Source organism: Carcharhinus amblyrhynchos, chromosome 4 (genome assembly GCF_965287045.1).
Source record: "Carcharhinus amblyrhynchos chromosome 4, sCarAmb.v2.hapA, whole genome shotgun sequence".
NCBI lineage: Eukaryota > Metazoa > Chordata > Chondrichthyes > Carcharhiniformes > Carcharhinidae > Carcharhinus > Carcharhinus amblyrhynchos.
In genome coordinates, this window is record NC_137327.1 from 53168682 (window position 1) to 53181156 (window position 12475).

The 12475-nt window shown below is 42.7% G+C and overlaps 1 protein-coding gene across 5 annotated transcripts in view; it reads left to right on the plus strand.

The window, feature by feature from the left end:
- The window catches only part of LOC145342018 (uncharacterized), a 296566-nt gene that overhangs the window by 235672 nt on the left and 48419 nt on the right, over positions 1-12475 (plus strand). For 4 of the 5 annotated variants that reach the window (XR_013886488.1, XR_013886489.1, XM_080187154.1 and 1 more), the window contains exons 9-13: positions 2942-3026; positions 3476-3551; positions 5923-5991; positions 8619-8749; positions 9198-9348. Coding sequence is in view for 3 of the 5 variants with exons in the window: in XM_080187154.1 (XP_080043280.1) it covers positions 2942-3026; positions 3476-3551; positions 5923-5991; positions 8619-8749; positions 9198-9348 (512 nt within the window). In the remaining 2 variants the exon portion in view is untranslated. The remainder of the gene's footprint in view (positions 1-2941; positions 3027-3475; positions 3552-5922; positions 5992-8618; positions 8750-9197; positions 9349-12475) is intronic. The other variant, XM_080187155.1, reaches the window with a different exon arrangement.

Sequence of the window (12475 nt, forward strand, 5' to 3'; positions counted from 1 at the left end):
CCAGGTCCCTGGAGCTCTGAAGCAGCGTGCTAACCACTGTGCTACCGTGCTGCCCACGGTATATTTCCTATCTGTATTAGACCTTCCAAAATGCATTATCTCACATTTGTCCAGTTTAAACTGCATCTGCCATCTCTCCGCCCAAGTCTCCAACTGACCTATATCAGTGAAAAAGTGCATTTCTGAATGGAGGGCTGTGACAAGTGGTGCTCCTCAGGTATCAGTACTGGGACCTTTGCTGTTTGTAATATATATAAATGATTCGGAGGAAAATGTAACTGGATTGATTAGTAAGTTTGCAGATGACACAAAGGTTGGTAGATTTGTGGATGGCAATGAGGAATATCAGAGGATACAGCAGGGTATAGATCAGTTAGAGACTTGAGTGGAGAGATGGCAGATGGAGTTTAATCTGGACAAATGTGAGGTAATGCATTTTGGAAGGTCTAATACAGATAGGAAATATACAGTAAATGGCAGAACCCTTAAGAGTATTGATAGGCAAAGAGATCTGGGTGTACAGGTACACAGGTCACTGAAAGTGGCAATGCAGGTGGAGAAGGTAGTCAAGAAGACACTTGGTATGCTTGCCTCCATCAGAGGGGGCACTGAGCTTAAAAATTGACAAGTCATGTTGCAGAACCTTAGTTAGGCTGTACTTAGAATATAGTTTTCAATTCTGGTCGCCACACTACCAGAAGGATGTGGGGGCTTTGGAGAGGGTACAGAAAAGATTTACCAGGATATTGCCTGGTATGGAGGGCATTAGCTATGAGGAGAGATTGGAGAAACTTGGTTTATTCTCACTGGAGCGACAGAGGTTGAGCGGAGACCTGATAGAAGTCTACAAGATTATGAGAGGCATGGACAGAGTGGATAGTCAGAAGCTTTTTCCCAGGGTGGAAGAGTCAATTACAAGGAGGCATAAGTTTAAGGTGCGAGGGGTAAGGTTTAAAGGAGATGTACAAGGCAGCTTGTTTACACAGAGAGTAGAGGATGCCTGGAATTTGTTGCTGGGGGTGGTAGTGGAAGCAGATACAGTAGTGACGTTTAAGGGGCATCTTGACAAATACATGAATAGGATGGGAATAGAGGGATATGCTCCCCGGCAGGTGCAGACTTGGAGGGCCAAAGGACCTGTTCTTGTGCTGTAATTTTCTTTGTCCTTTATTGTTCTTGGTGCTCACCAGATACTGACAGTCGCCTGTCTTTTAAGATCAACCACCAAGGTGTGTGTCTCTGTGATGGTGAATGATGTGGGTGAGAGATGTGATGCCTCTTCTTCAGTATCTTCCTTGGAGATCTCCTCCAAGGTGGTGTCAAGGGTTGGTGGGGGGGGGGGGGGGGGGGCGGGAGGGGTGTTGTCTCTGGAAGGCCCAACCTCAACAGATGGTGATACTACAAGACAAGGGACATGAGTTCAGTAAATGGAAATGAACAATTCAATTGAGACAAGTCAAATGGATGAAGGTGCATTGGAGCTTCATTTCTCTAGCACAGACCAACCTCGCCATCTGTAGGGGCTTGGTCCTGGCCCTCCCTTGTGATCTCCATAGCCTTTCCTCATTGTTGGTAAGGAATCTTAACTCAGGCATCTCCCCAATCATCTTCTCGCTCTCCCTTTTATTAATGACTATCTTCTCCTTTGGAGACGTAAAGAGAATACATCACCTGAACCGGTCACCTGATGGTCAAGGATATATAGCAAGTGGCATATGTAGGCACCATGTCCAGGCAGAAAAAGATTGTGATGAGGAGTGCTGGGGGTTTTGCCAAAACTGCTGGGCAGTTGGGTGTTGGGAGGCTGTGAGGTGACAGTGAGTGGACTAATGATGACATTCCATGGTTGACAGATGGGACTGATGAGAGAAAAAGACATATGGGATCTCACCCTTGCAGCTCATAGGAGGTTATTTATCTTGTGGCATTGGACGTCAGTGCTCCTGGTCATGCTGCAGGCACTGACTGTGGTTGCCAACGCCTGCCTTCCAGACTGGATTAGTTACATTACTTTGGAGTCTCTTTCCAACACAGAGATAAATGGTGGCTCATCTCTCCTCCACCTTGTCCAAAAGCCTGGCTAGGTCCTCCTCCAAGAAACATGGAGCAGGTCTCCTCGCAGCTATCCTCCTGGCTTGACTGGGAGTGAGTGCTGAGGGACCATTTAAGTTCAACTCCCCCTGGTTGGGCAAATCAGATACCAGGGGACCCTCGCTTGGCGTGTTTCACATGGGGGATTATTTATTGCATTAAGTGTGGGAAGATCACAATCGGGATCGAGCTGCCCAACCAGCAGTTTCTGTGCTTGAAATGGCACATTTTCATTTTTTGGGAAAATTCCGCCCAATATAACAGTTATAGGCACTAATGGAAATGTTAATATAGCTCATTATGACTTAGGAAATGTTGGAGATTTATTGGTATAACTAAAATCCATACCCACCAACTCTCAATGTTGTGAGAAGTTTCACACTCTAGCATGGTCTATTTTCTGCAATTATTCAGAAGTGGTGAGCTGGCATGCACATTTTTGTACAAAATTCCAGTCTTAAACTGGAAGTCAGTAGAGGCAAATGGCAAAAATGCACTTTTAAGTGGTAGCTAGATAAGTAATGAGGAAGAAAGATTAGAAGAATATACTGATAGAGTTAGATTAGTAGGGTGTGAGGAGACCCTTGTAGAATAAATTTTAAACCAGTTGGATTGAATGCACTGTTCTGGTGCAATTTCTTTGTAATTCTACATAAACGTCTTCATCACTGGATTCTGTACGTGTTTAAATAGGATAGTGGGAAAGTGCAAGCTGCTTTGAGATTTATAAACCTGATTTATAACCTGATCAGCCTAACCATTTGTTATGACTGTTCGTATTTGCTCTGTTGTAACTGTAGCATATAGTCTGGCATTTCTACCTTTCACGCCACATTGTGTTTTTCCATAGGAGAGACAAATCACTATATGCTTATCAGGCTGAAGCTGTTTTCACAACCAGACTGTTGCATGAGATCAAAGCCTTAAGAACTCAGGTATGATTCATATGCCAGCAGCCCAAGTCGTCCATTAGAAGAAACCTGCAAACTGGTGCAACAATGGAAAGTTTTTTCCAGATCTGTTTCCTTTCCTTGTAATGCTGAGGAACAGTTCCTTCAGAATGAACTGCTCAAGTGATCATCATTCATTTATGTTTCTAGATGATTTGTGACAACCATCTAATCATAGCCCAAGAGTCTTCCTTGATGTCTACACCAGTAAAGAGTCACTTGATAACCAGGAGGCCAATTCCAGCTGATTTATTTTTCTTATTTTCCCCTAAATAGAAAACATTTTAACTTTTTTCTGACTTGCAACTGCCAAATAATGTGACTTCCCTAATCTTCCTTTCAAAATGTATAACTTTGCCTTTATCTATGTTGAACTTAATTTGCCAATTATTTGCCCATTGAAATTATTTATATATGTTTATTCTTTTGTATAGGTGACCTCACAGAAGGAACAGATTAAGACATTGATCAGTGATTTGGAGAAAGCACGCAAGAATAATTTACTAATGGGTGCGTTTTGCTTACTTTATTCTTATTTGAAATGAATTGGCACTTTGAAAAAGGAAAGTTAGTGGTTGAAAGTCCATTTTGAAATAACCCTTCACTTCACCAAACTTAGATTTATTTACATAGTCAGTAGCACTCTGATATATACTTCCTAAACAGAGTATAAACCTGGAGTGCCCGTAACCCTGACGCTCCATGTTATATGCACAGGCAGGGCTCCCTCGTAGGCCAACTCATTGCTGCCTTAATGGGAGAGCTCATATTCTAAGAGGTTCACCTCGTGGGCCTTGTTAAAGTCATTACATCCTTCCTCCTTCTAGGTCCAAGGAACCTTGGCAGTTTGTTCGCTTGGAGCGCCTCTTGAGGCATTTAAGCACCAGGTCTGGTTCCTCAAGCTCAGTGTCCGACATAGCTGAGGTGTTGCGAATCAGTGCTCTCATCTCTTTCGCTTATAACGCCGAAGCATGAGTTCACTCCCTTCTTCAGGTAGCAAAGTTATGAATGCGGCTAAGTCCACCATCTCTATTTCAGACTCAGAGGTTCCTCTGACAGAGACAGGGAATGGGAACCAACAGGTCTCAGAGGTTTTCTCAGAGGCTCCCGATGTACAGGGCAAAGTTGGTTCCTGGATGGCCTGAGAATTCAATCTCTGAAATGGTCCAGGCATTTTCTCAGGATGGCATCGCCTATGCGGACTATGTAAGATATTGGTACTGTCTTCGAATCAACCGTGCCTGGTAACCATTCAGGGCTGTTCCCATGATATTTTATTAAGATTTTATCCCCCGCCTTTAGGTGTCTCTCATGGCTGGGTCTTGTGGATTTGGTACTCGGCTTCTTGATGCCTTTTCACCCTCCCCCCTAAGTTCAGGAATATTAGGCTCAACCTGGTGTGAAGTCGTCTGCCCATGAACAAATTGGCTGACACTATTCTGGTAGTCGCATGGGACTTGTTCAGTAATCACACAGAAATCTGGAAAATTTAGTGTTCAAAAAGAGTGCAGGTTGCTTCTTTAAGCCTGTTTTCAAGGTCTGGACCGCTCTTTCTGCCAGTCTGTTAGATGACGGATGATATGGCATCTTTCTAGTGTGTCGAATTCCATTCAACTTAATAAAATAGGAGAATTCCTGGCTGGTAAAGAATGGGCCATTATCAAAAACCAGCACCTCTGGAGTCCTGTGTGTCACGAAAGAGGTGCAGAGTTTTTCATTCTCAGGGAGCTCAATTCTAAAAGGTCCACCTCATGAGCCTTTTTAAAGTCATTACACTTTAGTTTTGTAACTATATTTCCTTCTCATACCAAAAGTGGAATGGTTCCCTTTCGGGGCGGCACAGTGCTTAGCACTGCTGCCTCACAGTGACAGGGACCTGGGTTCGATTCCCAGTTTGGGTCACTGTCTGTGTGGAGTTTGTACGTTCTCCCTGTGCCCACGTGGGTTTCCTCTGGGTGCTCCAGTTTCCTCCCACAGTCCAGAGATGTGCGGATTAAATGGATTGGCCATGCCGAATTACCCCTTAGTGTCAGAGGGACAAGTGAGGGTAAGTGCATGGGGTCACAGGGATAGGGCCTGGGTGGGATTGTGGTTGGTGCAAACTCAGTGGGCCAAATGGACACCTTCTGCACTGGAGGATTCTACGATCCTCTACGATCCTATGACCAGTTACAATGATAGTACTAAGCTTGTTGTGTTTAGATCTGCAGGAACATGTGCCTATTATTCTTTAACACATTGTACAATAACATTTGCTTATTGTTTATATGGATATGAGCTGCAAGACTCAAACCTACAGGTGATTTGAATTCAAATCACTATTAAATTGACAATTTGGGATTGGGATAGCCTAACTGCAACCAGACCTAGGATTTATTTGGATTCAGAGGCATTCAAATCTACAATGTACATTGCAACTAGGATAATGATTTTCTTTTATAAAGTGAACAAAAAATCTGTGACCAGAATTTATACTGGCAGGATCTTATTGTCCCACTGAAGTCAATGGCTCGCTGCATTTTAAGTTCCTGGCCCTGCCCCCACCATGACAGGACTATAAGATTTCACCCTATGGGCAGGAGCTCCCCTGGAACCCCCGGAACAGAAGTTCCTGCTCAAGGTCAGTGGACTGTTAAATGGTCCATTAAATTGTCCATCCAGTCCACGATGATTGCCACAGCAGGCAGAACCAGAAAATTTACCCTATATCTTGTACATCAGCTTTCAACTGAACATGTATAAGCATATGTAAGTGTAAGAAAAAATGAACAAAGTAATGTGATAATAATAGACACAGGTGTGATTTAAATAATTTTGTATTGATAACTGTTAACTCTTAAGATTGCTGCAGATTGAAACAATCCATCTTTTGCTGTTCTAGAAAAGAAGTTCTTGGATTATAAACCGAAGAAAAACACTGAGGTTTTAGATATGAATTGCAGAAACACAGGTACACATAAAGTGGGATGGAGAGGCAGGTACACATGAAATGGGATTGAGAGGCAGGTACACACGAGGTGGGATTGACAGGAAGGTGCACAGAAGGTGGGATTGAGAGGCAGTTGCACAGGAGGTGAGGTCAGAAGACCAGTACATAGAAGACCTTGCACACAGGAAGCAAATGAGGTAGGGTAAAAACTTGGACACATGACATTTACATGTGTGACACAGTGTGGGGACACAAATACAGGAAGCAAATAGTTCAGATATGCATGAGACAGATAAATAAGACACACCCGTAGCAGGGGAAGTAAATGCAAAGAGAGTCAATTCACAGGTACGCCTGAGCTAGATACATAGAAGGTAAAATCAGAGCACAGTTACAAAGAGAGTAAGTATAAAATAAAGCAATTATCCCCTCGTCTCCTTCTCTCTGTCTCCACCATCTGTGCTTTTCTCTTTCTTCCCTGACCTTCATTTGTTTCTCTGTCTTAATTTAGTTTGTCTCCTACAATACTACAATTGTATCTCTTCCAGTATAAAAGTTGGAGTTTGTCATGAATTTTTCCTAATTTTTCTCACTGATGCAAAGCTCTTGATGCTGTTCACTGCCAAACACCTACACCTAACTTCACAACATCTCTACTATTTGGCCTGTACACTTGTTACATATATTTGAATCACTCAATATATTAAACTGAGTATTTTTTAAATTGTTGGGCCTGCATTTGCTTTTTTCAAAGTTCCAAATATAAAAATAGAACATGAAAATGAAATAATCAGCAAAATGTTTATCACTGAATACCAAGCACATGAAGACAATGAACCACAGGGGAACAAAAGTGCAAAGGTCAGAAGCAGTGGCCCAGATTCTAAAGCTGGCATTGATTACAATGGCTGAGAAGATGTCACTATTACAATAAGTTGCATTTCTGTCTAGTATTTACTGATTTCCTTGAAAATACATTGAGCATGCTTCTTCTGGATTGTAACCAATTCCAGTGATGGCTCTAATCAGGAGATATGCATCTGACAAAGGCATATCAATGGCAGGATGGCATGTGAATATATTTGGTACCTTTTGTCCAACTTTTCAAGCTGTCCAGAACTTTCAGCCTTTTATATATATCTCTTGCATTGTCATCAAGAAGAGGGCCGAATGGTCATTTGAAATGTATTTTGTTAACTTCATGAAATTCACACATTTTGTTTTCAAAAAGAGAGAATTTGTAATAAAATGTCCACCGCTCAATTTGACTTTCACAACATTGCTACTTTATATTTATTTGCGATTCTTCAGATTTACTTACCTCAGTTCTATAGACACCCAGTTAAAGATTGCTTTGAAAGTTTGTTACCTAAAACCACTCCCTCCAGCTGAAGCATTCCTTTTATACAAGTTCAGTGGCTGTACAACCATATCTTAGCAAGGCATAATGATAGCAAATATTTATATAAGCCACTCCCTTGCTGAAAGTTAACTAAAGTATAGTGTGATAGTTAAGTATAAGGGCCAAATTTGCTAAGAATGCAGGTAGCTCAAGTCAGAAAATGTTCTGATTTGGCAGACACAACTCAGTTTAAAGAGCTCAATCTGCCCCCCCTATCCATCCTGTCATGTCCCCATGGCCCCTCCATGCCAATTCACCACCCCAGCCACACCCCTTGCCTCTTCCATAGCCACTCACCCAATACTCATCATGGGAAGACCTCAGGAGTCATGTGGAGATGAAAATAATACATTTCTAACAAACTAATACAGCTTTCACTGGTGTGCACTTGATCATGAAAAAAATCCAATTCATGAAACCAGAAGCTTTTAAATCTTAAGTATTTAACCTATAATGAAAACAAACTTCTATTCAGACCCCAGTTAATCATTTAATAGTCTTTTTAGACTGTCATTCAAACTTTGAATTTAGAAACCCCATTGAGAAAACAGTAGCTTTTGAAACTTGTCCAAGCATTCATAATGAGATAATAACCAAACAGTAATAGTAGCCTTTGGAAAATATCAACAAAGAACTCTATTGAATATACCAAATTTTTTTTTCTAACCTACACCAGATAGCCTGCCAAAGCAATCCAGAAGACATTTTTTAACTCTGACAACTTAAGCCTGCTCTTTCCCCCAAGTTTAAAGAGCAAGGGATATTTAAAAAAAGCTTGAAATTATAACACTTAAACAGGCCTTATCGACCCTTCAAGGGAGTTTACATCTACTCCATAAATTCATGGGTGTCACACTGTGGGTTAAAGTATGTGGAACAGCCAAAGTTTAGATTTCTCGCACGTGTGAATCATGCCCTGCCTCTTACCCCGCCCCCCCAGCAAAAATTGTATCCGTTGGAGGTATAGGTAGGACTTTTGTATCCAGGTTCTAACTCCAATCTGTCAAAGTCCATGGAGTTTTCCTTACTCCATGGAAATCTGACCCTCAGGACATAGTATCTGAATAACTAGTCCCATATTGCAATCCAGAACCCATATTCTACATCATATTGTTTGCGGATAGCTTGGACTTTCACAGTCTCATTATAATTGAAGGCCATTAGCTAGGGAATTAAATTACTCAATACAAGGCTCAAAAAATACTCAATAATCCAACTTAGTTATATTTACTGTATGTCTCTGCAGCAGGTGAAAGCCCAGTGCAATGGAACTCAGGTGCTGAAGAGTTCAAGCAGATTGAGCAACAGTTTATGAAAACCATGGAGAAAGAATCAAGATTGAAAAACATCCAGTTTGAAGTGACATCTGTCCGAAAGGTACAATGTAGGGGCTCTCCCGTCAATTTCTTCCATTCTCCCCTGAAACTGTTGACATATTATTCCATGAAAATGATCTTTCGCAGTACCTTGACCAAAGCAATTTTCATGTCACAGGGTATACCAAAGCATTTTACATACAATGAAGTATTGAACTGTAGTCACTGTTGTAATCTAAGAAAGGTGGCAGCCAATTTATCACAGCAAGCTCTCACAAACAGCAATATAATGGAACATACTCCTGAAGCCAGTGTCCCAGTGCTACTGCAGTTGAGCTCAACTAACTCAGGGCTGGAATGGATTGAAGGTGGGATATTCTAGTTTGATGTGGCTTATATCACAGTATCTGATGTGTCTAGTCCCTGACCTATTAGAAGAAACAAATTTAATTTTGTGTCTTGAAGAATAATTTATGTGGACCTAATTTATGCCTCGTTCTTCATTATAGGCAAACCTGCCTGAGGATAGTCGGGAAATGGTTAAAGGTTGCATGAACAGTATGCTGGAGCCCATGTATACAACCATTATGTATTACTGTGGGGGTCTGGACTGTGCAAAGCGACTCCAACATATAATAGAGAACGGTTTCTCCAAGGAAGGTTGGTATAAGAGTGTTTGAAATTGTACATTTGAGGGCTGAAGGCAACATGTTACAGGTAAAAGAACATTTCTATTCACTGGTTCAGCGAGCATCCTCGAAAAAGTCGAAAGCTTCAAGTTTTTAGGTGTCCAAGTCACCAACAACCTGTCCTGGTCCCCCCATGCTAACACTACAATTAAGAAAGCCCACTAACACCTCTACTTTCTCAGAGGACTAAGGAAATTTGGCATGACAGCTACGACTGTCACCAACTTTTACAGATGCACCTTAGAAAGCATTCTTTCTAGTCATATCACAGCTTGGTATGACTCCTGCTCTGCCCAAGACTACAAGGAACTACAAAACGTGATGGCTGTAGCCCAATCCATCATGCAAAATAGCCTTCCATCCATTGACTCTGTCTACACTTTCCACTACCCCAGCAATGCAGCCGGCATAATTAAGGATCCCACGCACCTCAGACATTTTCTCACCCATCTTCTTCTGTCGAGAAAAAGATACAAAAGTCTGAAGCCACATAGCAACTGACTCAAGAACAGCTTCTTCCCTGCTGCTGTCAGACTTTTGAATGGACTTACTTTGCATTGAGTTGATCTTTCACTACACCCTAGTTATGACTGTAACACTACATTAAGAACATAAGAACATAAGAAGTAGGGGCAGGAGTAGGCCATCTAGCCCTTCGAGCCTGCTCCACCATTCAATAAGATCATGGCTGGTCTGAAGTGGCTCAGTTCCACTTTCCCGCTTTCTCCCCATAACCCTTAATTCCCTTACCAAAAACCTATCTACCCGTGTCTTAAATATATTTAGTGAGGTAGCCTCCTTCAACGGGCAGAGAATTCCAGAGATTCACCACCCTTTGAGTGAAGAAGTTCCTCCTCAACTCCGTTCTAAACCGCCCCCCCTTTATCTTGAGGCTGTGCCCTCTAGTCCTGCTGTCCTTTCTGAGCAGGAAGAATCTCTCTACCTCGACCCTATCCATCCCCTTCATTATCTTATATGTCTCTATAAGATCCCCCTCATCCTTCTAAACTCCAACGAGTACAGACCCAGTCTATTCAGGCTCTCTTCATAGTCCAACCCCTTCATCTCCGGTATCAGCCTAGTGCACTCCCTCCAAGGCCAAAATATCCTTGCGCAAGTGCGGTGACCAAAACCGCACACAGTACTCCAGCTACGGCCTCACCAGTGCCCTGTACAGTTGCAGCAAGACCTCCCTGCTTTTATATTCTATCCCCCTCGCTATAAAGGCCAGCATCCCATTAGCCTTCTTGATCACCTGCTGCACCTGCAGACTGGGTTTTTGCGACTCATGCACAAGGACCCCCAGGTCCCTCTGCACCGTAGCATGCTGCAGCTTTTCACCCTTTAAATAGTAATCCCTCCTACTATTATTTCTGCCAAAGTGGAGAACCTCACACTTGCTAACATTGTACTCCATCTGCCAGGTCCTTGCCCACTCGCTCAGCCTATCTAGATCCCTCTGCAGACTTTCCACACCCTCCGCACAATTTGCTTTTCCACTCATCTTTGTGTTATCAGCAAATTTCGTCATCCTACACTCAGCCCCCTCCTCCAGATCATCTATATAAATGGTAAATAGCTGAGGCCCCAGCATTGATCCCTGCGGCACTCCACTAGTTACCAACCGCCAATCAAAATAGCACCCATTGATACCAACTCTCTGCCTCCTGTTAGACAGCCAATCCTCTATCCACGCTAACACCTTACCCCCAACTCCATGCCCCCTAACCTTCTGAAGCAACCTTTTGTGCAGCACCTTATCAAACGCCTTTTGAAAATCGAGAAACACCACATCCACCAGCTCCCCTCTGTCTACCGCACTAGTCACATCCTCATAGAATTCCAATAAATTTGTCAAACACGACTTCCCCTTAACGAATCCGTGCTGCGTCTGCTCTATCAAACAATTCTTCTCCAGGTGCCTTGCTATTTCTTCTTTGATGACGGATTCAAGCATTTTTCCAACAACAGACGTTAAACTAACCAGCCAACAATTCCCTGCCTTTTGCCTGCTACCTTTTTTAAACAGCGACGTAACATTAGCCGTTTTCCAATCTTCCGGCACTTGCCCGGAATCCAGCGAAGTTTGGTAAATAATCACTCAGGCATCTACTATCACCTCTGCCATTTCCTTCAGAACCCTGGGGTGCATTCCATCTGGTCCTGGGGACTTGTCCACCATCAGTCCCACTAGTCAATCAAGCACTACCTCTCTAGTGACAGTAATCGCATTCAGGGCCTCAACTCCTGCCATCCTTCTATCTTTAATATCCGGCAAACTATTCATGTCCTCCTCCGTGAAGACCGAGGCAAAAAACTTATTTAAGGCCTCAGCCATTTCCTCATCTCCCACCACTAAATCCCGCCTCTCATCCTCTAAGGGTCCAACATTCACTCTAGCCAGCCTCCTCCTCTTTATATATTTGTAAAAACTCTTACTGTCCTTTTTTATATTTAGTGCTAGTTTAGCTTCATAGTCTATCCTTCCTTTATCAACTTCTTAGTCAATCTTTGTTGATTTTTAAACCTCTCCCAATCTTCTACTCGCCCACTACTTTTAGCCACTCTGAAAGCATCAGCTTTTAATTTAATACTCTCCTTTAATTCCTTCGATAACCACGGCTGATTATCCCTTCTCCTATGTTCCTTCTTTACCATCGGAATATATTTCTGCTGAGCACCAAAAAAGATCTCCTTAAAGATCCTCCACTGTTCCTCAGCAGTCCTACCGACCAACCTGCGCCCCCAGTTCCTCTCTCATCCTATTGTACTCCCCTCTGTTCAAACAGAGGACATAGGTCCGGGACCCTACTTTCTCATCCTCCATCTGCATCAAAATCTCAACCATACTATAATCGCTCGTCCCAAGAGGATCCCTCACAACAAGATTCCTAATTCTACCTGCCTCGTTACGTAACACCAGATCTAAGGTAGCTCACTCCCTCGTCGGTTCCGTCACACACTGTTCAAGGAAACTATCCCGACAGCATTCCAAGAACTCTTCCTCAAGCCCACCGCGTCCGACATGGACAACCAATCAATATGCAGATTGAAATCCCCCATAATTATCACCGTTCCATTTCTGCACGCATCATTTA